Here is a 23,393-nt window from a genome sequence, read left to right as displayed (position 1 = left end):
ACCTCCAATATCAAGAGAATTCAGAAATATGTACTTCCCTTTGTGGTGCTTTCTACTTAGAACATCCAAGTACTGAAATACTTATTCTGCTTTTGTCGCTTATCTTTCTTTCCTCTCAGACGATCCTGTTTAACCAAACGGCAAAAGCCTCTAAAACTGTGAGTCTTCAGCCTTGTCTTGCCACATCAGCTTTAATCAACAGAAGCACTGCGGTCCTCTCCATTTGTTTCTTACTTCTACATCATTACTTGTGGCTTACGTTCTCATGCAGATGACTCTATGGATACAGAGTATACACATAAATAAGTGTTTTCGTCTATGTGCTCCAAAAGAACCAAATCTAGATCCTTAAAAGTAAACAGCCGTTACAAGCTGAGTTCTGATATTTGCGTAAAGAAACTAGTTTAAAATAAAACTGAAGTTTATATAGTACACAAACACATGTTCCTTAAACCGGGAAAATTCCCCTAATCAGTTTCTAAAAGTAGGCAAAATTGAAAATGTCTGTTCTTTATGGCTTCAAAAACATTTAAGTTACGCAACTGATGAATCTTCCAGACATTTAGGGCACTTGCAAGTGAAACCGTAATCTGCAAGTAATGCTTGTCTCTCTTCGTACGGAAGCTCCTCGTCTATATATGAAATCGTCACCTGTTTTCATACGAAGAAAACTCAAAAAAATAAGCTACTGTTTTTACACAAACCATTCAATTGCAATGGTAGAGACAAGACAAGATGAGGGCCACCTCTTCGTTCTTGCTGATGCTTCTTAACGCAATAATAACTGCTTGTCCGTCTCTGTCCTGCAAACCCAACCACAAGAGAGAGTAGATAGAAACACTCTTAAGAGAGAGTAGAGACATTGCAACTCCAAATCCTTCTGAGGTGTGTTAACCATGATGAGGACACCAATGCAAGAAAGTTACCTCTTCTCTTTTGAAGGCTTTTGCATTAGGGCAACATGAATGGTTCATACAGCTCTGCAGAGGGAAGAAAGCCGTTCCTGAGAGAGATACAGATGAATGTAATATAATGTTAAACCGTGGTTACAAGTTACATAACTCCTCTCTTTTATTAAGGCGGCAATGTTCACATCATTTCTAACCTTGGCAGCAGTCTGAATACTCATCACCAAGAGCATCTAGAAACGGTCTTGTGATTTCCTCAGCTTTGTCCTTTTCAGCGTCTGGAAGATCATCAATATACAAGAAATAGTCCTCTACTGGTGATGCCACCACCAAGTCTCTGCCAAAGATTGGTATCATCTCTGAGTTATATTTATTGTACTGGTAAAAGCGTAGAAAGGAAGTTGGTGACTCTTACAGGTTATTCAGCTCAAACATGCCGATGATATTCCCATATATATCAAGCGAGAAAACTTTCATGTGTCAAGGAATGACTCTCTGCAAGTAGATTATTATACAAGGAAATAATGGTATAGATTATACATCAAACTGATGAAGGTGGATACGGGCTTCACATTCTTTGTCAAATATGGCTGTCTTCAGGAGCTCCAGAGACTGGAGATAAAAGAATATAGCAAAACAGTCAGAATTTGAAGCTAATGAAACTAAGATTGTGATCTCTACATAAAACATGGCAAACACACTCAGCCTTCAAAACAATATAATAAATACAAATAAGACACATACCGTGCGTGCAAGATCCTTTATCTGCGTTCTGAAGGCACCTTCATCAGACGGATCAACATCATCTGGCAATGCGATACAGTCCCACCACCTACCAAAAATAGAATTAGACTTGTATATAAATTATATTCTTGTATATGAACATGAGTACCTTCTTTTGTATCCAACCGATACTGGTTTCCATGCCTCCAAGAGTAGTGACTGTTTTGACACACTCTGATTCGCTTGTTTGTTAACATGTTCTGCTTTAAGCTTCCTGTACCTTAGAATGGTGAAGGCAATCGCCTAGCCATGATAATCCATTATCCAGAACTTGTTAGTTTCTTTTATATACTAGAGAAAAGAAAAGGTCACAAACTCTATAATAAGCTCAATCACAGTAAGCTAAAACATGTTAAAAGATTCATGGCGCAGTATTCAAGATAGTCTAGAGGCAGAGATAATATATACCTTTGCAGCCAGGAGAAAGATATCATTTGTCTCTGAAAATAAAGAAACGAAAGATATAAAAACAAAAAAAAAAAAGAGAGACAAGTTAAACGAAGAGACTATCTATAACCAGCATAGATTTGAGATGTTTACCATTAGAATGTTTAATAAACTCTCCAAGAGCGTCTCTAGATACTGATTCAGACCTCTCACCAGTGCAGAGTAGAGAATGAGAACTTGCCCAATCTGCCTCTGCGCATGATCCACTATGTCATATTGAGAACAACATATTAGTGAAAAACAGCAGACATAATTTAAAACATGTAAAAAGTAACAAAAGTTGAAGACACCAAACCTGCAGTAAAAAGCCTCCTGACATCCTCCGGGACAGGAAAGAGGAGAAGGCAAAGGAAACTTATCAGTATGGGGCAAGGCCATTTCACCGTTCATCAGAGAAGTAACAACTCCTTGGGGAAGAGAATGAAGATTAGAACTGCTGCTTGCACCACCACAACAACCAGAGAGGCCCATGTTGTTGAAATAGAGTTTCCTCCCAATTTGTTTCTCAATTGATCCGATGAACCGGAAACAAAAACTGCAGACCAAACAGTCCACCTGGAGATGGAAGGCGATTCAGACAAGTGAAGTGAAGCACTAAAGAAGAAAACTTTGAAGTGACCTTGTTGGATGAATGTTGGATACCAACAAGAATCTCATCTTTCAGAATGAGTTCATCTTCCTGAAACTCTGAGTCTGCGTAGACACCTACAAGAAAACAGATTCAATTACTACAATGAAAAAGAAAGGTTGAAACTTTTGAGAATCGGGAGAAAAAAGAAAGAACCTTTTCCGAAGGTGCCATTGTGTTTCACTTGGATTCCATTGCATCTTCTTCTTAGCTGATTGAAGTACTCCTAATAGAATAACCAACCACATCTAGAGAAATCAGATTCGAGCTCAGTCGCTATTAAGGTTTTGAGAGAGAGAGAGATTTTGCCTCAAGTTGGAGACTTGGAAGCGGAGCAAGAAGACTCGCTACTTCAGCGGCGGTATTGTCGTTAAGAGAAGCCATTGGAAGGAGATTGTCTCTCACGACGCTGCTTTGTTTTCTTCAGTTCGGGGGCTTTACTTCTTCACTTGCCAACAAATAAATATTTTTTTAATTATGGAAAACAAGTGATCAAGTTGCACACATTTCTTGAACAAATGCTTGTCACACTAATTTTGTAGAATTGCGATTAATAATGTGCAATTTTTGAATAACTCAACAAAGAGTAGTCGTTTTCACCGTTATGTACAGCTCCACTTTCAGTTTATCAGACTTGACAAGATCCAGCCACCATATTGGTCCAAATCTGTGCAGGTTTACAACTTCACAACACAGATATCTCACTGATTGACAAGTAAACATGCCGGAGTTCCCTGAGTAAGAAGAGATGCAGACAAGAACAAGGGGCTCTGTTTCTTTCCTCAACACTTTTCTCCTAAGTTGCTAATACACATTATATTACAAACTTCGACACTTCCACAAAAGGAACTCTCTCCCAGTATTCTAAATATCAAAAACTTCTTTTAAATTTCGAGACGAATACAAAAAAAAAAAAGGGAACTTTTCAAGTTCAGTCGAAGAGACTTGATGATGAAACGAGACAATTTATGCATCTGGTGCTTCCTTCTGTTACAACAGTGAGCCTGTGTGTTTGTTGCGTATCTTTTACCTCCTTGGTGTTGGCATCAAGCACTTCCAAAGAAGTGTTCCATTGACTGCGAGGTGAACACGTTGGGAGCCGTTCGCTCTGGTTTTACCGCAGAGACGTGAAGCTGATATTTTATGAACCTCTGCAATTAAACATAACAAAAGACAGAGAGAGAGAGAGAGAGAGAGAGACAAATCAGTGTAACTAAAATGTGTATAAGAATGTAAATGACTATATACAAGGAAAGGGACTTTACAGCTAGTTGTGTGCTGATTTCCGGGTTTGTGTCGATATGCCAGTCAGGTTCTAGTTGTCTAACAAAGGATGTTCTTCCTATCTCTGTACTACAAAAGAGGACCTGCACATTTTTCATGTCACAATACTGACTGAGAAACTCTGGACATTGTCTTGTTTGGTTGGACAAGATTGCTGGAAAATTTTCTGGTAAATTATCTTTTGAGAAAGCTTGACTGGGTTGGGTACCTTATCTTTGACCAAACCACCAGATGTGAAAACGCCTGCCGTCTCTAAAGCCTGTAGAACTTTGGCCTGCATATTAGTTAAAATGTGAGTTTCACAACCACTGAATGCGCACACGTCTCAAGCATTTAGTTTTACCAATGAACTTGACCTTTTCATCTAATAATATAAAAAACATGTGCTTAAAAACCCTTTTTTTATCAAACATTGTCCAGTGTTCAACTCTAATGTTGAAAAGTATGACCCCAGTTTTTAAGCTAATCATTGATAGACACAACTAATTTGATGTTTCATGCCAGATTCAAGTACAGAACATGAATGAGAAGGAACATTGAATGGGGAAGAAGTTGTTGCTCACTTCGCTTTCGTCGTCAAGAACTCTTTCCATGAGGTACAAATCAGAATACTTTGTGATCTCTAGAAGGACTTCCAGGACAGATGACCTCACTGTTGCTTGTTTCTACATTAAAAATTTGCTCGAGTCAGGTACGCATAAAATGCAAAAAAAATTTACATGAATATCAAAAAGGGAAATATAACTACTTGGAGTTCTTCTGGACTTGATTCCTCAAGAATAACTCCAAGAAGACGGCATGTTACCTGCAAATCCATATGAGACAAGAGTGTGAAGCTCAACACAATAATCAAACCGTGGCACAGTGCTTCCATTCAAAAACTGTCGATGATTCAATACGATCAAAGGTTCTATGTAGCCCCTCTACGAAAACTACATTAGAAGAGCACAATGAACATAAAAAAGAGATGAATTCAATTTACCTTCCTGCCTTCACTAAGCTTCTGCCTAACTATCTGCCCCAGTGTAGGCTACAAAAAAAAAGAGAAATTCATTTATAACACAATTAACTCAATACTGAAAAAAAGAAAGAAAGTTACTTTGACAGGCTGAAAGAAGTGATCAACGACATGTTGCACTCCGTTATCCTCATGAGACGCCGAAACATCAGGTGGGTTCGAAGCTGGATTAGACTGAGAGGCTTCAGCTGGCTGCATCCTGCGTTTTGGCTGCCTTCTTGGAGGCTCCCCTGTTGTTCTCAACGCCCTCCATGTGAATATCACAGCAACTGCAAGCCCAGCGATTGCACCAACAGATCTTGAATCCTAATTACAAAGCCAGCAATAGCTAAAACGAATCAAAACTAAATAAAGTTTGGATTTTTTTTCCCTCAAGTCGTTAAATAACAGCTAGTTTTGAGCTGAATCAAATTCAATTTCAGATTAAACCGGCCAGAGCAACCGGAATTAGACTCAAATCACAGAGATTCTAAATTCTAGATCCGATTACAGAGAGATAGAGAGAGAGAACCAGATTGCGAATAGATGTAGAGAAGATGGTGGACATCTTGAAAGTGACGTAAGCGCTTAATCGTTTGATTAATCGAACGATCTCTTCCGTAGGCGACGACGACGAAGAAGACGATTCCGACATAGTTCCAAACCAAATTTGAAAACGTCGTCGTTCTCGGGAGAACAATCAGATTCTTTAAAGCTTTCGAGAAAATCTAGAGAATAAAGGTCACTATTCTCGAGACGGTGACTTTGGACGGAGAGAGACACAAACAACTTGGGGAAAGGCCACCCAATCAAAATGACACGTGTCTATTCTCATGCGTGGCAATAGATAAGCGTGTGAGACTACGGTTTTATTCCGTGGGGTGCGATGGATGGGATTTTCAGCGATGGAGGGATGAAAACGCTGCGTTTATCTTTGGTGTCTTTTTTGTTTTCATTATGGTTTTCTGACTCTTGTCATTTGTGGGCCATTTAAGCTATCACGGCGTAACATAAAGGACATAGGAAGATGAATATGTAGCACAAAAAAACTACATGAGGAATTTTTTGAAAGATTTTCTATTTATTTGAAAATTACAGCTTTTCATATTATACATGTTTACATGATTTGCAATCGTAGTCTATGAAAGAGATATATATGTGATATTTGTTCAGTTTTATAACTTAAAATTAAATTTAAATATCTTTTATAAACTTTTTCTGTCAATCAGACAGAGAAATGTGTGTGCGCTAAACATATAAAGATGACAAAGAGGATGCAACTGATAGAGTTTCTTGCACTGGTCCATTATCTTGGAGAGAAGATGCATCGCCGTTTAATAGCATCTCTTTCTCAAGGTGAAAGCAATAGCTCTCGAAAGCTCTAAAACTCACTGTAACTCTGAAGTCAAGGAGGAACAGAAGCTCCAACTCCATTTTGTTCAAGTCAGCGTTGCTCACACCTCCAACCCGTGCATAGAACTCGTTGTTGTAGTGCCTGTATATATGAAATTATTTTTAAATAAGCCGATGCCCTATCTAGTACAAGTTGAAATCTCGGATTCAAGAAACTTGATAAAGCTGTTTATAAATTTAGTACTTATTAAATGTATTTTTCATCTTCAAAATTAATTAACAAACACAATTATAGTTTTATAATCGGTCTAATTCATGATAAATAAAAGAAAGACTTGCACTTTTTACAAAAAAGAAGAAGAAAGACTTACACGTCGTCAAGCATCTTGGAAGCAATCATGACACAAGTGACAAGGAGTCTATGAACATTCAAGGAAACTACCAGAGAACCAGGATGCTTATGAGCCAACCGGTCTATGTACGCATACCCGACCACGAAACATGACGGGCTACATTTTGTGTACTTATATATCCTCTCAAGGTACTTGGCTATACTTATGCTCGGTGCTCTGACCCCGTGAAACGCCTCCAAACTCTTCCCGAATCCCTTAGTTTGCTTAGCTAACCACTCATTCCGTGCGACTAGCTTCTCCATCACGTGGGAGATTATAGTCAGCACCCTTGGAGTGGCTGCTTCCGTTGGTAGATCTTGTCCCACGACCAGGTCCGGTTCATCGTCTCCGGTTGAGGCTAGCATGGTGGGTTCTCTTTCTCGTTAATGGCCCATGTCGTTCGTTTTTTAGATGTGTCTTAGCTTGTAATTGGGTGGTGGAGATACGATTAGTTTAAAGAGCTTACGTGTGGATGTTATCAGGTCTCGTCTTACTTTTAAGCAGCTTGTGAGATGGATTTGACACGTGTCACTTGGCGAGAAGATAAGATTCTGGTAGTTTGGTACTTACCGAACAAGACAAATCCATCTGCCTATGTCGCTTACCATCTCCAACATCACAGGTCATGAAAGCAGTGCAGCAGATTACCAGGATTGTGGTTTGGCTACGAGTTTTGTAATGGATTTTCGCCATGGGAATCGAATCTAAAAGTTGGGTTCTCTACAAGCAAGGAAAGAAGCTAATCTGAGTGAGTTACACAGAGAAACTCAAGCGCACGTGAGCGTTTTTCTGTTCTTTTAAAAAAAAATTTTTTGTTACAAGACAGAGTTTTAACCAAAAAAAAAAATTTGATTCAAGATTCATTGTTTGAATTTAGTTTTGGGAAACAATTTATATATATGCATCTAGCAAAGCAAGAGCTGACACGGGAAAAACAGTGAAAGGAAAAACTATGACCCATCACCATCACTAACGACGAATCATTGAGTTTTTTGTTTTCCCTAAAACAGTTTCTTGTCGGAAAAGTTAGACAACCTCTTTAAGTTTCTGTTTACAGTTTTTTTTTTCTTTTAATTGGATAGAGGAAGATCAACACCTTGCGGCATGGAACGCTGGAGAACTGCTCGAAGAATCTTAGAAGTAATAAAAGTGAAGAAATAGGGGGGGAAAGACATGGAGTAGTAATATTATTTCTAGCGAACGATTCCTTTCATAAATAAAGTAACGAGAAATTCTTGGGTTCCTCTAAGTTCACCAACCAATAATGTTTGAGTATTTGATATTTGATATCTTTTATAAAAGGAAACAAAATTGAATATCCAAATTAGATTATATTTTTAAAATAAAATAATAAAAATACATAAAAATAGTTACAAAAAATAAATTAATTAATATTGTTAAATCTTCAGTAAAATACTAAACCTATACCCTAAATCTTAAACCCTATACCCTAAACCCTAAATGTTAAACCTTAAACTTTGGATAAACTCTAAATGTTGAAAAATCTTAAACCCTAAATCATACACTAAACCCTAAATCTTAATCACTAAACCCTAAATCCTAATCACTAAACCCTAAACCCTTGGGTAAATTCTGAACCCTTGAATAAATCATAAACTCTAGGGTTTAATTTTATATATTTTTGATTTAGAATTTATGATTTATCCAAGGGTTTAGGGTTTAGTGATTAGGGTTTAGGGTTTAGGGTATATGATTTAGTATTTTGCTAAGGTTTTAACAATATTTATTTATTTTTATTTTTTTGTAACTATTTTTATGTATTTTTCTTGTTTTATTTTAAAAATATAATCTTATTTGGAAATTAAATTTTGTTTCCTTTTTTAAAATATATCAAATATCAAATACTTAAACACTATTGGTTGGTGAATCTAGAGGTTCATTCTAGGGGTGAACCCAAAAATTTCTCGTACTAAAGTAACAGTGGTTACAATATTTCTTCATTCTCTGTCTTTCTCCATAAGTTGTAACAGAGGGTGACGATTAACGTGTCTTATGATTATTAAAGAAACTGATTCTTCCTGGTTTGTAAGTTGTAACAAGAAATTTCCAGTCTTTTGCCCATAATATTTTCGGACCAAAGATCGCCGAACAAGTTAAAGTATCCATCTCTGTCTTATTATAGAATAATTATATTTCCTAAATTTATTTGACCAGTGAGTTATTTTTGCCTATACACTAGTAACATTTAGCATTGCATGAAGATGGTCAACATATGTGAAAAGTTTAGAAGTAATTCTGATATATAATTAACAAAAATGGTGTTGGAGCCCGGTTTCACCCGGCTCCAGACCTGGTCTGAGATTCTGATCTGAGAGAGATGAAGTCCAAATATAGTCACTAATGAAGTCCAAGGAAAGAATATAGGTCCACCAAGATTAAATCCCACCTTGGGCTTAAGAAGTAAAATATGTCAACCAAAACAAAACGTAAAGGAGTCAAGAGTATAGAAGATCATCATTAAAGTGCCTAACCCAAAATATACATTTTCCATAGCTGATCATAGCTTAATCTTTCTATTTCGAGTTTGCTTGTTAGTCAAGTTTCTATTTCCAAAAACTCTATTTCTGAGTGTACTTTAGAGTTCATCAAATGGTATGTAAGAAAGACAAAAAAAAGTGCAAAAAGTGGTTTCACCGTTTTGTCGATAATCCAAACAATCTCTTATATATTAATTGAGAAACATTACAATCTTTAAGTGTAGCCACGTGTCATCACCAAAATGAAATTCAGAATTCTTAAAAAATATGTTGGTCCAATTAAGTATATATTATACTTTTCATTAAACTAATCATAAAATTAATTAAAGTGTACAATTACTGTTTTCTTTTCTTTCCTTAAATAAAAGCTACGGATTTACCAAATATGACTGATATATATATATGATAATTAATGATTCTAATAATAAAGATTTGATAACAATTTATATCTCATCCATCGTTTTTGTTAAATTTTATATTACTAAAATAAATTAAACAATAAAATTAGCTATAAAATAAAAATATAGATTTTTTTCATATATGTTATATTTTGAATTTTTAAAAATGACAAAATTACTAAAACTGTTAAAATTATTATGTTAAAAATTAATGATCAATGGTTTAACATCCTCAATATATTCATAGAGAAACATTTAAAAAGTTTAAAACATGTAGTTTGTACTAATTAAAAAAATTCATGCTGAATTGTCACGTACTTGGAATGTTAATTTGTTTACATGGCAGCTTGAAAATAAATAGAAAATTTGGTTAGTCCAAAATTAAATTGCTAGGGAATGTTATATTATATACTATGTCCATTATGGACCATTCAAATTAAAACTTATTATATATTATTTCCTTAAATAAAATCTAAGGAATTGCCTAATATGATTATGAAATATATAGCAATTAATGATTTTAAATGATAAATATTTGCTAATATTATGTATATTTTCTATCATTTTTGTTTAATTCTTTATTATTAAAATAAATTACACAATTACAGTAATCATATATTAAAAATTTAATTTTTTTTGTATATATTGTATTTTGATTTTTTTTTTAAAACGAATATAAATTACTAAAACTGTTAACAGTCTCACATAACTTTTGTGATCAATGTTTAATTTTTTTCTTATAATAAGATATGATAGATAAGATTGATTGTTTTGATTTATTTATCTTAAAATGATTGCGAATAAACAAGAGCGGTCATTTGATTTATATGTGCAAGCCAATTTATTACATAATGGTAACTGTTTTTTTACTTATTTAATATATAATTATTATTTTATTATTTCATAATATGCAGAAAATATAAAATAAGTAATAAATATAAAATATTTATTCTGCACAAGGCGCAGATCTTAACCTAAGTATGTATCTCTTTAATAATTTTGAATCTTAAACATTTTCTCAATCTCACGCAAATATAAAAGAAATAAATAAGACTAAACTCAAAAATCAATATTTATATAGAGCAATAACTAAATGACACAAAAAGGAGAAAAATATCGAAGATAGATAGGATTGACACGTGAACGTAAACTTTTCATAACCATAATTAACTTTTTAAATTGCTAAATCATGATATACAACCGAGTTGGCATAGTTTCATTGTAACCAAATAGTCGGCATGGGATTCTTCGGCCTAACGTTAGGTTTTTATATGATAAATAATTTTTTGACATAAAATATTTTTAAAAATGGGATAAGTTTATTAGTAAACAAATTATGTAATTAACAAAAAAGTTTTTAAAAATTGTTTAAGGGCCAAAAATATTAATTCGATCAATAATATAAATTTTATTTTTCATACGATATTTATTAAATAATTTTCATACAAATTTATCCTGCGCAAGACGGAGGTCTTATCCTAGTGTAAATAGTATTTTCCTAACGATAACTGAATCCGAGTGGCAGAATGCCTATTAGACACTGTTTTAATAGTTCGCTGGCAAAAGGATGGTTTCACCTATTTGGAGAGAATCTAAACAATATAAATAGTTCCTTCCAACAAAAATTGAACCCGAGAGTTCGTGAAAATAATCAACGAAAAAGCCAGCAGAAAGTCTCTATTATTCCCTTGTACCCAGTGGCGAAGGTAGAAACAAAACTCAATGGAGTCAAAATCATATGTGAAAAAAGTTATTAGATATTTCACAATAAACTAATATAATCGGCTTATATTAAAATAAATTTTAAAATTGACAGGGTCAACTGAGCCCCCTAATCCTTCATTGCCTCCGCCACTGCTTATGCCTGAAGACTGCACCGTTTGATTGAGTCTTGCTTGGATTTTAAATTTGGTGGTCTGATTTAGTATTATTTCCTTTCAGTTTCAAACATATTGAAGAGTTGAATATAATTTAAACCTTCTTCCTTTACTCTCAGTTGCAGAGACGTTTTCGTTTTTGCTATATATAAACACATTTCTTAGAGTTCCATTAATAAATTACATTTTGTTAAATGTGTTTAGATTATAAAACCGAAGTGATGAACATATGTAAACTATGCCATAAAAGTATTATGATAATACTTTTTGTAGTTTTGATATATATACCATGTAATTTTGCATTTTTTAAAGTTCAGTCAATTATATTGTTTTTGAACAAAAATTCTTTTTTTTGGCAAAATTTTCATTAGCTTAAAAAACAGAGTACAATGGTCAGTTACTGAGCCATGATATTACATATTGCTGGTCCATTAGTTTGGCTCTTTTTGCTAACATATCAACATAATGTACAAGATTTCTAGGAACTTTCTCAAAAGAAATTTTTTAGAGCTTCGAAAGGTTAATGATGTCTAGAACCATTATTGAGGCTTCATTGCAGAAGTGGTTGTAATCCTTTAAGCTCTTGTGGAGTTGCGCATTGTCTCCTAGAAACATTACATTAGCATATCGTAGCCGGTGCAGTTGTTGAACCGCTAGCAAAGTTGCCATTGCTTCAGCTTCAAGCGATGAGTTTGTTGGAGCGATTGCAGAGATTCCCTGGATAATAAGGGTGCCTTGTCGACTGTATAAGGACCACCCTATACCAGCTCTTTCATGAGGGGACTTCCAAGAAGCATCTACAATACAGTATTAGCATGGTTCTCGAGTGGAATATCTTCAACGGAATGACAATGAGTTGCTGGACTATCCGATGCAACAGGTTCATTAAACTGCAAGGCTTCCTTCCATAGATTAAAATCCATAATGGCTGCTTTGATGACCTGTACGATATGAACTCTAATGTTTTCGAATAGTAATATGTTCCGCATTTTCCATATTATTCATCCTAGAAACAAAGCTAAAGAGCCATGCCTTTCTCTTTTACCATCCATTACTAGGTGTTGCACTGACTGCAACATATCCATATTCAAACTGAAGCTCTGTGAAAGTTCATGACATGCTAAGTTCCAAATCTCTCTGGATACTCTACACTCGTATAACAGATGAGATAATGATTAGTGACCTTCACCACAGAGCTGACAATCCATATTTATCCTACATCTGCTTCTAACTAGGTTGGTTGCTACTTGCAATCCATTATGGAGCACTTTCCACCAAAAGATTTTAAGCTTAGGAGGTATATTTAGTGACCATAATTTTCTAATAACTTGATTGCGCAATTGAGTAGAAGAGGGGGATTGAACCTGATCATTATGTGCATCCTCGTCATCCATCTATTTTTGAACGTGATAACCGGACTTGACTGTGTACTTCCCGGTTTTTCTTAGCCTCCAATATAACATGTCATCGCTTCGTGTTATGCTTGGAAGAAAATGCAGTATTCTTTGAACGTCCTCATACTGAAATAACTGTTGAAGTAATGGTTGATTCCAGGAGGATGATCCTGCAACAAGAAGATCCTTTACTAGAAGATTTGGATGAATAAACATGCCAGGACCTGAAGGTGTGGCTTTAGATCCTCCCAATAACCAGTTATCATGCCATACTCTTATTTGAGTTCCTTTACCAACTGCCCAATGCATTCCTTTTTAGAATTATTGGCCTGGCCTGAATGATACTCTTCCATGCTAGGCTTGAAGACGGGTAGCTTCTAGCTTCTAGAAAATCAATTTTCTGTAGTATTTTGCCTTATAGACTCGTGCCAATAGAGATGCAGGACAAGTGATTAATCTCCATGCTTGTTAATAAGGATTTATTGAAAGCCATCATATCTCTTATCTCAATTCCTCCATCTCTCTTAGAAGCTGTTATTTTGCTCCAAGCTATCTATGGAATAGAATGTTTATCCTGAAATGCAGACCACCAAAATTTTCTCATTGCCTTTGTAATCTCCTGAATCAACGTTTTTGGCAACAAGAAACATGACATTGTGTATGTTGGTAAGGCTGTGATAACTGATTTTAGCAGAATCTCATTACCCGCTGGAGAAAGGAGTTTAGAGTACCAGCTCTCTAGCTTATTTTTAATTCTTTGCACTATGAATTGGAAAGCCTCTTTCCTCTTTTTTCCTATTTGTTCCGGAAATAGTCCGAAACCACCCACTTTTGTGATACCAAAGATATTAGAGATAGTAGACTGCATTGAAGGAGTACCTTTACTAAAGGCAATGGCTGATTTTGTATAATTAACCTCCTACCCTGATTCTCTCTGATACATTGTGAGTATATTAGAGAGATTACGACCTTCTTCTTCAGTTGCTTTACAGAATACAAGAGAGTCGTCTGCAAAAAGCAGATGTGAAATAGTAGGTCCACTCCTTGATGCTTTGAAACCATGGATGTTTTGCTTTTGGATATTCTGTTAATCAACCTAGAAGGCCTTCCGTGCATATAATATATAAATAAGGAGAAATTGGATCACCTTGGCGAATACCACGCAAAGGCTTAATGATTCTTGTGGGTTCTCCATTAATTAGTACCGAATAGGTTACTGTTGTAATGCATCTCATGATCCATCTCCTCCATTGTTGACAGAATCCCATCTTTTCCATCACTACATCTAGGCCTGGGGATTTCGGGTATCGGTTCAGTTCGGTTAGGGTATTTCAGGTTTCGGGTAGTTTGGGTAGGGGGCTAGAGGATCCATTTACTAATTGACATATTTTCGGTTTGGTTCGAATAGTTTTGGGTTCGGTTCGGTTCGGATAGTAAAACTAGAAACCAAAAATATCCAGAAAAAATTGGTTCTCATTTGGTTCCGGTTCGGATTCAAATAGTTCGGGTAATTTGGATAAAATATTGGTTATTTAGGGTAAAATATCAAATAATTAAGATGATTTTAATAAGAAGTTTGGATATTATTATTTCGGATTACTTTGGATATTTCGGATAAAACTATCCGGATAGTTTCAGGTAGTTTGGATACTTTATAATAATTTAGTTATCCTCAACTATTTTCGAATACTTTTAATAGACTTTTAAATTATATATATAGTTATGTTATATGTATATATAATTAATATTTTTATATATTCGGATACCCGTTTGGTTCTGGGTTCGGTTCTGATTCGGTTCGGTTATTTCAGATATAAAAATATAGGAACCGTTTGGATATTTGAGGGTTTCAGTCTGGTTCCGGTATCAGGTATTTCGGTTCGGTTCCAGTTCGGTTTTTCGGTTCCAATTTTTTGCCCATGCCTAATTGCATCAATAAATCCCCATTCAACCATATCAAAAGCCTTGGCAATATCAAGCTTTATAGTCATGAATTTATTTCAAGACTTGGTGTGTAGGGAATGCATTAATTTATGAAAAAAAAGATTACAAGAGATCTGCAACATGGTACAAGAAGTATCTTCAACCGTGGATCCCATAGGGCGATGTATCAAAATTAAATAGTAATATCATCATAACATAGGCAATGACAAATCATTACAAAATTTTACTATTGATTACACTTGAATATATAAAGTAAATCAATTGAATGTCAAAAGAAAAAGATTGTTATTTTACGTAAGTTTCAAGCTTCATTTTACACATTCTTTAGGTTCTTAATTTTGTCTTCATCTCGAATGCACTCTCTTAAAATATCCTAATATATTTCTTTGAAAATATAAATTTTATTATCTGCATAGAATTATAGATTTAAAATATTTATGAATCTATACTTTATAAAAGTTGAGCCTATAAGCCATTGATGGTGTAAACATAGGATTTAAAACAACAATCAAAATATTACAATTCATGATTAGAATTTTTTTTTTTTCAAATGTTAATATTTCAAAAAAAATCTAAAATAAAACGAAATTAGTATTATATATTTATAATTAAAGTGAAACAAGTATTAACATTTGACAAGTTAGTTAAAATTTTAAATTTTAGTAAATAGAAACTCAAAATCAAAATAGTAATATTAACAAGAATATTATGTTAGTTATTTTGTATAAGAAATCGAAAGTACATTTTATGCAAAAATAAAATAGTAAATCAATGTTAAAATAGTTAAAGTAACAAAAACATCTAAAAAGATTTACAATATATAAAAACAAATTTTTTTTTTAATATAATTTAAATTACAGAAATGATTAATGTATATAAAAGTGATTGTCAAACTTTTCAAATATTATTAAATAATTTATAATATATAAAAGTTTATGTTATAAGCCATTTAGATTGTCTAAATCAGATTTAAAATTATTAAACAGAACATGTCAGATTATTACAAAAGTTCATTTTTTATAAAACGTCAAAATTCCAAATTGAGCCTATACGTCATTCAGGGTGTTCAAATAAGATTTAAAACAATCAATCAAAATATAAAAATTCATTATTATAATTTATTATTATTTTTAAAATGTTAATATTTCCAAAAGAATAAAGAACAAAATAAGTATATTATATATAATTTAACTAATAAAATTAGTATTAACATTTGACAAGTTACTTAAAAATACTAAATTTAATTATAATATAGAAAATTAAAAGCAAAATATTAATATTAACAAAAGTATTATGTTATCAATTTTGTATAATATATCCAAAGTATTTTTTTATGCCACAATAAAATGGTAAATTAATGTTAAAATAGTTAAATTAACAAAATATTTTAAACTTTAAACATTTAGAAAACAAGAAATTTCCTAATATCATTTAAACAACATAAAGTATTAGTTTGATTATAAATAATTGTCAAAATTTCATAATATCAGTGAATATTATTATATATAAAAAAATTGAGGTTATAGGCCTTAGATTATCTACATCAGATTTAACCCCACCAATCAAAACATGTCAAATTATTACAAAAGTATTTTATTTTCTAAAATGTTAAATTTCCAAATATCAAAACATTACAAAGTGTTTATTATTTCCTAAAATGTAAAATTTTACAAATGTTAAATTATTACGAAATCTTACTATTTTTTGAGATGTTAAAATTTCTAGAAAGAATTCTTTCAAAATGAAATAGAATTCCATATAATTTAGGTAAACTAAAATAAGGAAACCAAATTAAAAATTAAATTAATATATATATATATACTATGATGTTGATTTAATATAAAAATAAATAATATTTTATATTTTAAAATTTGAAGCAAAATATAATTTTCACGCATAACTATTTTTAAGCATAAAAATTGAAAAACTAATATGAAGTATTGTAAAAAAATCATAGCTAAAATTTATTAAAATTAATTAACTTTATATACACGCCAATTCTTTGAAAAGAATCTTCTAAAATACGTTAAAACATAGAAATATCCTATATATGGAAATAGAATATATATATATGTAATTTATATCCGTATTGATATAAAATAAGATCAACCTGAAATTTATATATATAATTTTTTTATTTCTTAAGTAGTTGTATAAAGTATAAATAATCGTCTAAATTTGTGATATACTAAACAAGTTTTTGTTTAAAAAAATTAAAACAGTGAATTGTTTCAGTTTTTGTTCTTTCTACCTAGCAATTCATTCTTTGGATTTCATTATATTAACAAAAGTTTAATTTAAAATGAGAACTGCAAGTAAGAATATTCAACTTTATGTGAGATACATATTGTTAATTAGTAGTGCATCTATGAATTTGAAATTGTTTCTTTTCAGTCAAAAGAAATCAATAAATTTATCTACTCATAAATAATTAAAATTGTAAATGTAGTTGCTAACAATAAAAAAAAATATATGATGAGTTTTTCTAAATCGATAATCATATTCACGGATAAAAATATAGGCTCTATATAATAATACATAAACTAAAATTATCTTATATAAGTTTTATTTAATATGTCTAATAAGTTAGTTAAATAAGCCAGTGAGATTGTCCACATAAAATTTAAAACCACCAGTAAAATAATGACAAATCATTACAAAATTTTACTATTTTCTAACATGTCAAAATTTCCAAAAATAGTTACATCAAAAAAATAGAATTCCATAAAAATTAAAGTAATCTAAAAACTCATTAAAAGACTAAACTTAATATATGTACTAAATTTAAAATTTAACTTACAAACAATATTTTTTAAGAGAATAAAAACTTTACAAATCAAAGATATGAAAATTTAAACACTTATATTTTAAAATTTGAAGCTACATAGCACATAATATTAAATATCTACACAAAGAATTCAAAAATATCAAGGTTTCCAAAACAATATTTTGAAAAAAAAGTTAATATCAGATATTGTAAAGAAACATAGGAAAACTTATCTTACAAGATCTTTTTAAATATAAGATCATTAAAATAAGGGAAATTTTCTCAAATAGCTCTTTTTAATTTTATGTCACAAAAATAGCCCTCAAAACAGAAAATGACCAAAACAACTCTTTTTTTATTATGAAAATTTTAATGTTTTTTTTTTACTTTTTAAAATTTGAAACCGTATCCCCAAAACTCCACCCCTTAACTCTAAATCCTATGTATAGATTAGTTAACTTTAGGGTAAAAATTAATTTTTACTCTTAAATAAAACTTATTTTAGTCATTTTTTCATTGAAGGCTATTTTTTGTGACAAAAACTTAAAAAGGGTTATCCTAGGGAATTTCTCTTAAAATAAAGCAAACCAAATGATAACTTCTTATAAATCTATAACCCGATTCACGGATAAAAACTATGGACTTCATACAATACATAAAACTAAAATAATCTCATAAGAGTTTTGTTGAATAAATATATTTAGAGAATAATGTTTATAATAAATAATTTTAAATTATAATGTCTGAAGATGCACATCAATAAATTAGATCAATTTTATACATAATTTATATAGAATACCAACAACAGATTAGAGTATGAATGATAATTTTAAAACAATAGGAAGAATGGTCAATATGTATTTATAAGTATGATATTATAATATATAGAGATGCTAATCAATTTATCAAATAAAAATATAGGTAAAATGTATAATTATTATATGTAACTATTATCATACATATTATCATACACAATATGAATTCAACAGTGTAGTGACAATTTTTAAATCATACATTTTATCTAGATTAATCATGCATCATGATAGGTAATTTTAATGTATGATTACAATGTATGATAAAAATAATAAAATGTAGAATAAAAACAACAACACTTGCAGTATATTAAGCGAGCTACATGATAGGAAAAATGTATGATAAAATACTTACGATAGTGTATTACCAGTTTCTATGCATCCAGAAATTTACATAATATTAAAAAGATAAAAATTATAAATTATAAACAATATATATACATTTATAAATATAATTTATACATTTATCAATTCAAAAGATAAATATCTAAGAAGTATTTATTTTACAGGTATAATTTGATAAATAAACATAAATTGAAAAAACAGAAAATCACATTATAAATACATTTTCACAAAAAATATTTATATAAATTTCTATTTAAAAACTTATAATTATTATAAAACATAAAGTAAATTATTAACACAGATTCGCGCTACGCGCGAGTACAAAATCTAGTGCATAAAGGTTGGGTTGAAAGAGAGAGGATTCGAGATTAGATATTAGGGAAAATTGGAAAAATGGGACACTTTGAACTTTTATTTGTCACAATAGGATTTCTGATATTTTGGACAATTCTGGACATATTTTACCCTTTTTTAATAGAAAAAATAGTAAACTGAATTTTAAAAATGTTAAAAAATATCAAAACTATTGGAAACATAAGTATGACAATATATATGTTTAAATTGTTTTTTTTTTTAAAATGAATCATATTTTATTTCATCTTCTAGCTACAGTTATAATACTCATTCTGGTCATCTACTTAGTCTAGAATTCGGCTACTAATGTTTATACATAGATATATCTTTGGTATACAACGTAACCTATCTTTTCTTATATATTCTAACCAAAGCTAGGTTACGTTACGTTATAATCAAGAAAGATGTCTTTCTTATACCTTTAGCTTGGTTACGACATGTAGCCACAATGCGTTGATATACCCTATCTATATTTGGAGCCATGATGTGGTCTGCCTTTTACCTTATGTGGCGCCTAGGGAAGAATATGTTTCACATCTACTCTACTGTGTTCTGACTTACATAGGTTATACATTCTACAGGAAATCCGAAAAATATGGAAACTTCCATAATCGGTTAAAGATGTTTCCTAAATCTAAACTAAATCTTCCCTAAATATCTCCAAGAATATTTTCTCCCACGTTTTTCTCCTTCTCCCACGATCTTTTGTCGTCGTTCTTTGTGTTTCTCTCTTCTTCATCGACATAATCATCTCTCTTTTCTCTATCAATACAACATGGTTCTAATCTATGTCAAATCGGGTGAATGGATGTGTAGTCGCGGTGATGACTGGAGTTTCGTGGTAGACAAAGAAAGGCGTGGTCGAATGGTAACATTAGCAACTACTACTACGTTGAAGCAGCTCAAGATAATGGTGTGTGAGGATTATGGGGTGGACCATAATGCCATTAATGCCGAGTTCAGTTATTCGTTGTTGAATCAAAAAGGGAATCCTCCTATTATTATCACCAATGATCGGCAAGCATCTAATTTTGTGGGCTATGCAAAGAGGGAATCGTCTACTACCTTGTGTGTGATGTTCTCTGTTTCCGGTGTAAATCAAAAGGAACGAGTCAATATCGATTTGAATAAGGAGCCTTGCGATTCAAGTAATGTTGAGGATGAAGAAGTTCCTGAGATAAATCGAGCAGAGTTTGTCAAGCCGTCAAAGGAGTCTTTTGTTAAAAGAACGAATCATGTCGCTGCAGATGGTTGCGGTCCTTTAAGGAGTGAAAACATTGAACTTTTTCAAAACAATGGAGACAGTGATAAGGATGGTCGAGCTTGGAGAGGAGACTTCGTGAAGAAGGATCAAATTTTCACAAGTAAAGGGGTTCTGAAGGCAACAATGGAAATTTTAGCGATGAAGAATAATTTCGATTACACTGTTATCAAATCCACGAGAAAATGGTGGTATATTCGATGTAAAGATGCATTGTGCAACTGGACTGTGCGTGCAGAAGGAATAGATGGGTCTACATATTTCATGATCAACCAATGTGATGGAAGACATTCATGTGCTCCTTCAAAGAAAAGGAAATTCGGAAAAACAGCATCAGCAAGAACAATTGGGACTCTGATACAACATCGATTTGATGATGCAAACGATGGCCCAAAACCGAATGACATCATTCAATTTATGAGAATGGAGCATAGTTGTGAGATTACTTATTGGCACGCTTGGGAAGCTCGTGAGTTTGCTATTGCAGCTGCTAGAGGTATACCAGATCGCAGTTACTCTAAAATACCAGCATATCTGCATATGATTAAAGAAGCAAATCCTGGTACGCATACTCACTATGAAACTAATGAGAAGGGAAGATTCATGTATCTATTTATGTCATTTGGGCAATCAGTTAGAGGATTCTACAATGCAATGCGAAGGGTGATTGTTGTTGACGGAACTTTTCTGAAAAATAAATACAAAGGGACACTTCTTGTTGCTACTGCTGTAGATGGTAACTCTAATTTGTATCCGATTGCATTTGGGGTTGTTGATTCAGAGAATGACGATTCTTGGGGGTGGTTCTTCAGACAGTTGAAAGTGGTTATTGCTGATTGTCAAGACCTAGCTTTTGTCTCAGATAGAAATGCGTCTATTTCTAAAGCTATTGGGACTGTCTACCCTCGATCAGCACATGGAATTTGCATTCATCACTTATTGACCAATGTGGTCTCATTTTTCAAGACAAAAGGATTGACTGCGTTGGTAGAAAAGGCTTCACGGGCATATAGATACACTGAATTTCAAGAACGTATCACCGAAATTTTTGATATGAGTCCTGAGCTTGGAAGATATCTACGGGAGGCTGATGTGCGCAAATGGGCTCGTTCTCTCTTCCCTGGTTCCAGGTATGACATTAGGACCACGAACCCTGCAGAGTCTATAAATTCAGTTCTTAGAATACCTAGAGAATATCCGGTTATTCCTTTGCTTGATAGTATAAGAGAACTGTTGACTCGATGGTTCTATGAGCGTCGCTTGTTAAGCTCAAAGCATCTAGATCCTTTAACCGCTAAGGTGGAGAGAAAGATTGATAGGAGAATTGTGAAGGCAAAAGGATTCCAGGTTTACAAGGTTGACAACTTCAGATCGGTTGTAAAAGGAGACATATATGATTGTCATGTTGATTTGGAAAGAAGAACATGCACATGTGGTAAGTATGATATAGGAAAAATTCCTTGCCGACACGCCATTCCTGCAATTTATTCACGAGGTATGGAAGTATAAACACATGAATACTTGAGAATTATTTATTTTCGGGATTTTCATCATATAGACTTCATATTGATCAAGTTTTTTTTGAGATTGACAGGTATGGAAGTGCACAGATTCACTGACGCCTTATACAGCACTGCAGCGTGGAGAACCGCCTATGCAGATTCCATTAATCCAATAGCAGTTGTAGAGTCAGAATGGAATGTCCCTGCTGAGGTTAAACTTGCAAAGGTTTTACCACCAAAGACAAGAAAGAGTGCTGGTCGACCAGTAAAGAGAAGGTATGAATCAGTAGAAGACAAGATCGCATCTTCTCAAGGATCAAAGAAGAATAAAAAGCATAAGTGTAGCCGTTGTGGAACTGAAGGACACAAGAGAGGAACATGCGATTTACCCATCTAGTTTGTTATGTGTCTGCATCTGTCTCTGTTTTTTTCTTTATTGCTTTTGAAACAATTTGATCTTCTGTTTAAGAACCTATTTGACAATTTGGTATTTGCTAAACTATAGAGACAAATCGATTTATTCTAGTAACAATCAAAGTAATTGCAAAATAATTCGTTTCAGTAGATGATGATCACCTCGAAATAACAAGAAACATGGTCTTAACTTCTTTGAAAATAAGAAACAACAAGTTGAGGAAGCACATAAAAGTAGTTGAACATCATGCATAGATATGGTACAAGAAGACCATCACCAAACAACACACAAACAAAGCTTTTATGCCCCTAAGTTCCCTAATGCATTCCAAGGTCTTCTCTTCGCAATGGCACATTGCATCTTCCATCTCTTGAATTCTACTCTCATGGCGTGTCATCATGGCCTCACCAGCTCTCACTGATTTCTGAAACTCGGAATTGTCAACGAGTAACACGTCAAACAGGTCTTGGAAGTCTTCAATCTCCTCAACAACTGACTTGTCAGTCCATTTGAACAAGTGGGTTTTGTCCTTCATCAGTAACATCCAATACACAATTAGATTGACTAATTCTACTCTCATCGGACAACAACGAGACAGTTATATGATAACATGACTAACCTTTTGAGATCCCAAAGGACAACAATGAAATAATCTTCCCGGATTTTGAATTGTTTTTGAAGTGAAACGATTCACTGCCTCACCGCAATTGCATCTTGTGGGAATTCCCCGTTGTTTCGCGAGGCGATCTCTTGTAGTGGATGAAGAATTTACTGAAGACATGAGGGAGTCGATCTCCAAATTTTCGCCGCTGCAATCTCTCTGTCGAGGAAGAATGAGGAAGAAAAGAGATTAGGTCAAAAAAATAACCAAAACTACGTCGTTTCATACTCCCAGAACGCGTATTCTAGCTAAGGCAGAGCAGAAAAAAATCATTTTGAATTTATCGATAACACCACAAGAACTTTGTCTTTGAACCCTCTAAATTAGTGTTTAAACATCTATCAAACATAGTGGACGGACGTACTTAGATAGT

The 23,393-nt window shown here is 32.9% G+C and overlaps 5 protein-coding genes and 1 long non-coding RNA gene across 6 annotated transcripts; 2 read left to right on the top strand and 4 right to left on the bottom strand.

The window, feature by feature from the left end:
- Positions 1-331: 331 nt before the first annotated feature.
- On the bottom strand, positions 332-3,276 carry LOC125608788 (histone-lysine N-methyltransferase ATXR2). Its single transcript, XM_048779279.1, has 14 exons — positions 3,076-3,276; positions 2,923-2,992; positions 2,758-2,843; positions 2,434-2,693; positions 2,232-2,344; positions 2,100-2,131; positions 1,801-1,934; positions 1,653-1,740; positions 1,472-1,520; positions 1,324-1,378; positions 1,106-1,245; positions 927-1,003; positions 747-803; positions 332-651 (listed from the first exon to the last, which is right to left on the bottom strand). The coding sequence occupies exons 1-14, from the start codon at positions 3,148-3,150 to the stop codon at positions 535-537; spliced, it is 1,353 nt and encodes a 450-aa protein (XP_048635236.1). The 5' UTR covers positions 3,151-3,276; the 3' UTR covers positions 332-534.
- Positions 3,277-3,517: 241 nt separating this feature from the next.
- LOC106445980 (peroxisome biogenesis protein 22) lies at positions 3,518-5,842 on the bottom strand. The gene is made up of 8 exons (XM_013887644.3): positions 5,580-5,842; positions 5,150-5,374; positions 5,033-5,080; positions 4,799-4,855; positions 4,614-4,715; positions 4,259-4,324; positions 4,032-4,133; positions 3,518-3,917 (listed from the first exon to the last, which is right to left on the bottom strand). Exons 1-8 carry the CDS (start codon positions 5,700-5,702, stop codon positions 3,813-3,815), a joined length of 828 nt encoding a protein of 275 aa, XP_013743098.2. The 5' UTR covers positions 5,703-5,842; the 3' UTR covers positions 3,518-3,812.
- A 393-nt stretch (positions 5,843-6,235) lies between these two features.
- LOC106445979 (cyclin-U1-1) lies at positions 6,236-7,264 on the bottom strand. The gene is made up of 2 exons (XM_013887643.3): positions 6,772-7,264; positions 6,236-6,542 (listed from the first exon to the last, which is right to left on the bottom strand). Exons 1-2 carry the CDS (start codon positions 7,155-7,157, stop codon positions 6,296-6,298), a joined length of 633 nt encoding a protein of 210 aa, XP_013743097.1. The 5' UTR covers positions 7,158-7,264; the 3' UTR covers positions 6,236-6,295.
- Positions 7,265-7,395: 131 nt separating this feature from the next.
- LOC125608789 lies at positions 7,396-8,149 on the top strand. Its single transcript, XR_007339434.1, has 2 exons — positions 7,396-7,569; positions 7,875-8,149. It is a non-coding gene; the product is annotated as an uncharacterized LOC125608789 (long non-coding RNA).
- A 9,182-nt stretch (positions 8,150-17,331) lies between these two features.
- On the top strand, positions 17,332-22,469 carry LOC106454566. The gene is made up of 2 exons (XM_013896683.3): positions 17,332-21,937; positions 22,037-22,469. Exons 1-2 carry the CDS (start codon positions 19,957-19,959, stop codon positions 22,339-22,341), a joined length of 2,286 nt encoding a protein of 761 aa, XP_013752137.3. The 5' UTR covers positions 17,332-19,956; the 3' UTR covers positions 22,342-22,469.
- Positions 22,470-22,603: 134 nt separating this feature from the next.
- LOC125608787 (uncharacterized protein At4g04775-like) lies at positions 22,604-23,140 on the bottom strand. Its single transcript, XM_048779278.1, has 2 exons — positions 22,979-23,140; positions 22,604-22,888 (listed from the first exon to the last, which is right to left on the bottom strand). Exons 1-2 carry the CDS (start codon positions 23,138-23,140, stop codon positions 22,604-22,606), a joined length of 447 nt encoding a protein of 148 aa, XP_048635235.1.
- Positions 23,141-23,393: the final 253 nt, after the last annotated feature.

This window comes from Brassica napus, chromosome A5 (assembly GCF_020379485.1).
Source record: "Brassica napus cultivar Da-Ae chromosome A5, Da-Ae, whole genome shotgun sequence".
Taxonomy (NCBI): domain Eukaryota; kingdom Viridiplantae; phylum Streptophyta; class Magnoliopsida; order Brassicales; family Brassicaceae; genus Brassica; species Brassica napus.
Note: the sequence above shows the minus strand (reverse complement) of the source record. Positions and strands in the feature narration are given on the sequence as shown.

Coding starts and splice junctions, on each gene's coding strand:
- LOC125608788 (XM_048779279.1), bottom strand. CDS start 3,150: ATGGCTTCTCTTAACGACAATACCGCCGCTGAAGTAGCGAGTCTTCTT. Junction 2,694..2,757: donor TCCAACATTCATCCAACAAG/GTCACTTCAAAG, acceptor TTCCATCTCCAG/GTGGACTGTTTGGTCTGCAG. Junction 2,132..2,231: donor GTTTATTAAACATTCTAATG/GTAAACATCTCA, acceptor CTTTATTTTCAG/AGACAAATGATATCTTTCTC.
- LOC106445980 (XM_013887644.3), bottom strand. CDS start 5,702: ATGTCGGAATCGTCTTCTTCGTCGTCGTCGCCTACGGAAGAGATCGTT. Junction 4,856..5,032: donor AGCTTAGTGAAGGCAGGAAG/GTAAATTGAATT, acceptor ATGGATTTGCAG/GTAACATGCCGTCTTCTTGG. Junction 3,918..4,031: donor AAATCAGCACACAACTAGCT/GTAAAGTCCCTT, acceptor GTTTAATTGCAG/AGGTTCATAAAATATCAGCT.
- LOC106445979 (XM_013887643.3), bottom strand. CDS start 7,157: ATGCTAGCCTCAACCGGAGACGATGAACCGGACCTGGTCGTGGGACAA. Junction 6,543..6,771: donor TCCAAGATGCTTGACGACGT/GTAAGTCTTTCT, acceptor TCATATATACAG/GCACTACAACAACGAGTTCT.
- LOC106454566 (XM_013896683.3), top strand. CDS start 19,957: ATGGTTCTAATCTATGTCAAATCGGGTGAATGGATGTGTAGTCGCGGT. Junction 21,938..22,036: donor TCCTGCAATTTATTCACGAG/GTATGGAAGTAT, acceptor TGAGATTGACAG/GTATGGAAGTGCACAGATTC.
- LOC125608787 (XM_048779278.1), bottom strand. CDS start 23,140: ATGTCTTCAGTAAATTCTTCATCCACTACAAGAGATCGCCTCGCGAAA. Junction 22,889..22,978: donor GTCCTTTGGGATCTCAAAAG/GTTAGTCATGTT, acceptor TTACTGATGAAG/GACAAAACCCACTTGTTCAA.